At 41.9% G+C, this 3,425-nt stretch overlaps 1 protein-coding gene across 10 annotated transcripts in view; it reads right to left on the bottom strand.

The window, feature by feature from the left end:
- The window catches only part of pard3ab (par-3 family cell polarity regulator alpha, b), a 249,256-nt gene that overhangs the window by 117,575 nt on the left and 128,256 nt on the right, over positions 1–3,425 (bottom strand). For all 10 annotated transcript variants that reach the window (XM_007540092.2, XM_016664830.1, XM_007540095.2 and 7 more), the window contains one exon: positions 1,157–1,296. In XM_007540092.2, the coding sequence (XP_007540154.1) occupies positions 1,157–1,296 (140 nt within the window). The remainder of the gene's footprint in view (positions 1–1,156; positions 1,297–3,425) is intronic.

Genomic DNA, 3,425 nt, shown 5'->3' with positions numbered 1-3,425 from the left:
TCAGAGAGGAAACGCAAACATGGCGTCAGAGAAAACGCAAAAATGGCGTCATCACAGACAAAACGCAAACATGGCGTCATCACAAAGAAACCGCAAACATTGTGTCAGTACAGACAAAGCGCAAACATGTCGTCATCACAGAGGACAACTTAGATTCCTCCACTGAAGTTTAAACTGATGTACAGAAATTGTAATGATTTAATGATTAACCTTTATTTTAATCATTGCAAACAATGTAAGTTCATGGTTGTGAACTGAACACATTAGACTTTGTTGTTTTTATTAAATTTCTAAATATTGTTTTAGTGATGTAAGGAAGTGAAGAGTGGATTAAATGGATGAAAGACTGAAAATTTGATAAGTAAATGAATGGGAAAATGAATGAATGATGGACTGATGGATGAATGACTGGATAGACAAATGGACAGATGGACGACTGGATGGACGGACTGATGATTGGATGAACAGCGTATTGGATGGATGATTTGACGGATGAAGACAGAAATGATTAGATAAACAAGGCCTGACGAATGAATGGGTGGATCGATAACGAGATCAATTATTGAAACGTTGGGTGGATGGATGGATCGTTGGTAGATGCGAACTTAAAGTAAATTAATCTGTCGGTTTTGTCAACCATCCCATCAAACCTCATAAAGACGATTGTCAGAAAGTTGAGCAGAAAATCAATAAGAAATCTATCAGTTTAGAAACTGGTCAGTTGACCAATCAGAAGTGATTTTGGTCGAGAGGAGGAACCGAAAACAGACTGAAAATATTCTACTAAAGGAGGATTACAAACTAAACACAAGCAGATACGTCTGCTTTTCTTAAACTTAATCCACAAAGTGTCTTCCAAACAGATTTAGTCAGTTTTTACATGATTACATTGAGATTCACCGCTGAGTTTCTGATTTGAGCCAGAACGTCTGAGCCTCGCGGTGCGATAATCTGTTATGCAAATTACTTGCAAAGAGGGATGATGCAACTTTAGACGCCGTTCTCTCACTGCAGCACGAGAGTTTGGGAAAACGCTTTGATTTCTGAACAAGACGCAGAATTTCCACATCAAAACCAGGAGCTTTAATTAACAAAACAGTTGGCAGGCAGGTTTGACTGAAACTCTCATCGCGTTTAAACCCAGAGAACGTCTCACCTCCAGCAGCCGGTCTCCTGCCTTAAGGCGGCCATCTTGGATGGCGGCCCCCCGGGGAAGGATGTTCTTGACGTAGATCGGAGCGGAGCCGCCGATGGGGACGTCACGCGACGTTATGCTGAAGCCGAGTCCTTCAGGGCCTTCGGGAAAAACAAAAAGCAAAGGACGGAAGATTTAATGGTGGGATTTGGTTTGACCTGAAGGCAGAAGTGAGTAAAACGCGCTTGGATCCAACTGGCACGGTTTGCATGGATCTGATGTAAGACACGGCAACAATGGAGGAGAAAGAGTTCAGAACGAGGAGGAGAACACGACACATGTATCTGGGTAATTACATCAGATGTTTACAGGAAATAACAGCCGACAACTGGCATATGCAGCGAGTTACCAGATTTATGTCTATATTTAAACATATTTATATTCAAATAAACGCTTCAGTCTCCTGAAATAACCTTCGCAGATTTTCTGGATAATTATCTACGTGGAAAATCTATAATCAATCATTTTCTGGTTGCCACTAAACTGACCACAAGATTCCAAGTTTTTGTCACAGATCCTTTGTTTTAAGGCAAGGAAGAAGGTAAGGAAGAGGGTGAGGTGAGGAGAGGAAGTAAGGAAGGAAGTAAGGAAGGAAGTAAGGAAGTAAGGACAGAAAGGAAAGAAGGACGGATAAGGAAAGGAGAGTGGTAGGACACAAGGAAGGAGGAGAGAACGGACAATGATGGACAGATTGAATCCAGTCAGATTAAATCCAGTCAGGTTGAATCCAGTCGGATTAAATCCAGTCAGATTAAATCCAGTCAGATTAAATCCAGTCAGATTAAATCCAGTCAGGTTGAATCCAGTCAGGTTGAATCCAGTCAGGTTGAATCCAGTCAGGTTGAATCCAGTCAGGTTGAATCCAGATTAAATCCAGACAGATTAAATCCAGACAGATTAAATCCAGACAGATTAAATCCAGTCAGGTTGAATCCAGTCAGGTTGAATCCAGTCGGATTAAATCCAGTCAGATTAAATCCAGTCAGGTTGAATCCAGATTAAATCCAGACAGATTAAATCCAGTCAGGTTGAATCCAGTCAGGTTGAATCCAGTCGGATTAAATCCAGTCGGATTAAATCCAGTCAGATTAAATCCAGACAGATTAAATCCAGACAGATTAAATCCAGACAGATTAAATCCAGACAGGTTGAATCCAGTCAGGTTGAATCCAGTCAGGTTGAATCCAGTCAGATTGAATCCAGTCAGATTGAATCCAGTCAGATTGAATCCAGTCAGATTGAATCCAGTCAGATTAAATCCAGTCAGGTTGAATCCAGTCAGATTAAATCCAGTCAGATTGAATCCAGTCAGATTGAATCCAGTCAGATTGAATCCAGTCAGATTGAATCCAGTCAGATTAAATCCAGACAGATTAAATCCAGTCAGATTGAATCCAGTCGGATTAAATCCAGTCAGGTTGAATCCAGTCGGATTAAATTCGGTCAGATTAAATCCTGCTATAAATAAACTCAGTCTCTCTGTGAGAGAGAAAGTTCTGCCAAGTCCTTTAGCTTAGCTTCCGTTAGCATGTCTGGATGCTTCTGCTGCCGTTTCATGACCTCTATCACCACCAAGCTGAGGAAGACCTCCTGTGAAAACCTTCATCCTGCAAAATAAGAATGTTCTGCTGTGTAAACCTATTGTTAAAAGAAGTTTATTTAAGGGCGATGCTGGTTTTATCAGAGTGTTGGCTTTAATCCCACAACAGTAAAACATTTCCCATCCTGTCTCCTCAAACTAATCCCCACACTGATGAAGCAATCAGCTTCCCGCTGCAGTCAGGAGCCTCTGTCGGCGCTTCCTCCGGTAAACCGGAGCAGGAGGAGGATCTTTCACTCATTAGCGTGATTAGGACACACCTCGGCCATCTCCAGGACTCCCATTGATTCTGATACTTGACAGGATTTATGAGGGGACCGGTGTCTGATTTGAGGCGGGAGTTTAATCTGCGCTCGAAGCCGTCGGCTTAAATTGGCACTCGGAACAAAACGAGGAGCCACAGCGGCTCCTGGGAACCGCCGTTAATCCCTGCGAGTGTCCGCTCTGAAAACGGCAAACAAAACGGGGGGAATGAGAACAGATTGCCTCTCTGGACGGGAACGGGGCTAAAACACAAGCTAGAGAAACAGCTAAATTAAAACAGAGACTTCAGTTTTAATTTAGCTTTTAGAGTGTGTTTACCAGTTTAAATTAGTTTTTATTTTTAATTTAGCTTTTAGAGTGTGTTTA

This window comes from Poecilia formosa, unplaced genomic scaffold (assembly GCF_000485575.1).
Source record: "Poecilia formosa unplaced genomic scaffold, Poecilia_formosa-5.1.2 Scaffold515, whole genome shotgun sequence".
NCBI lineage: Eukaryota > Metazoa > Chordata > Actinopteri > Cyprinodontiformes > Poeciliidae > Poecilia > Poecilia formosa.
Note: the sequence above shows the minus strand (reverse complement) of the source record. Positions and strands in the feature narration are given on the sequence as shown.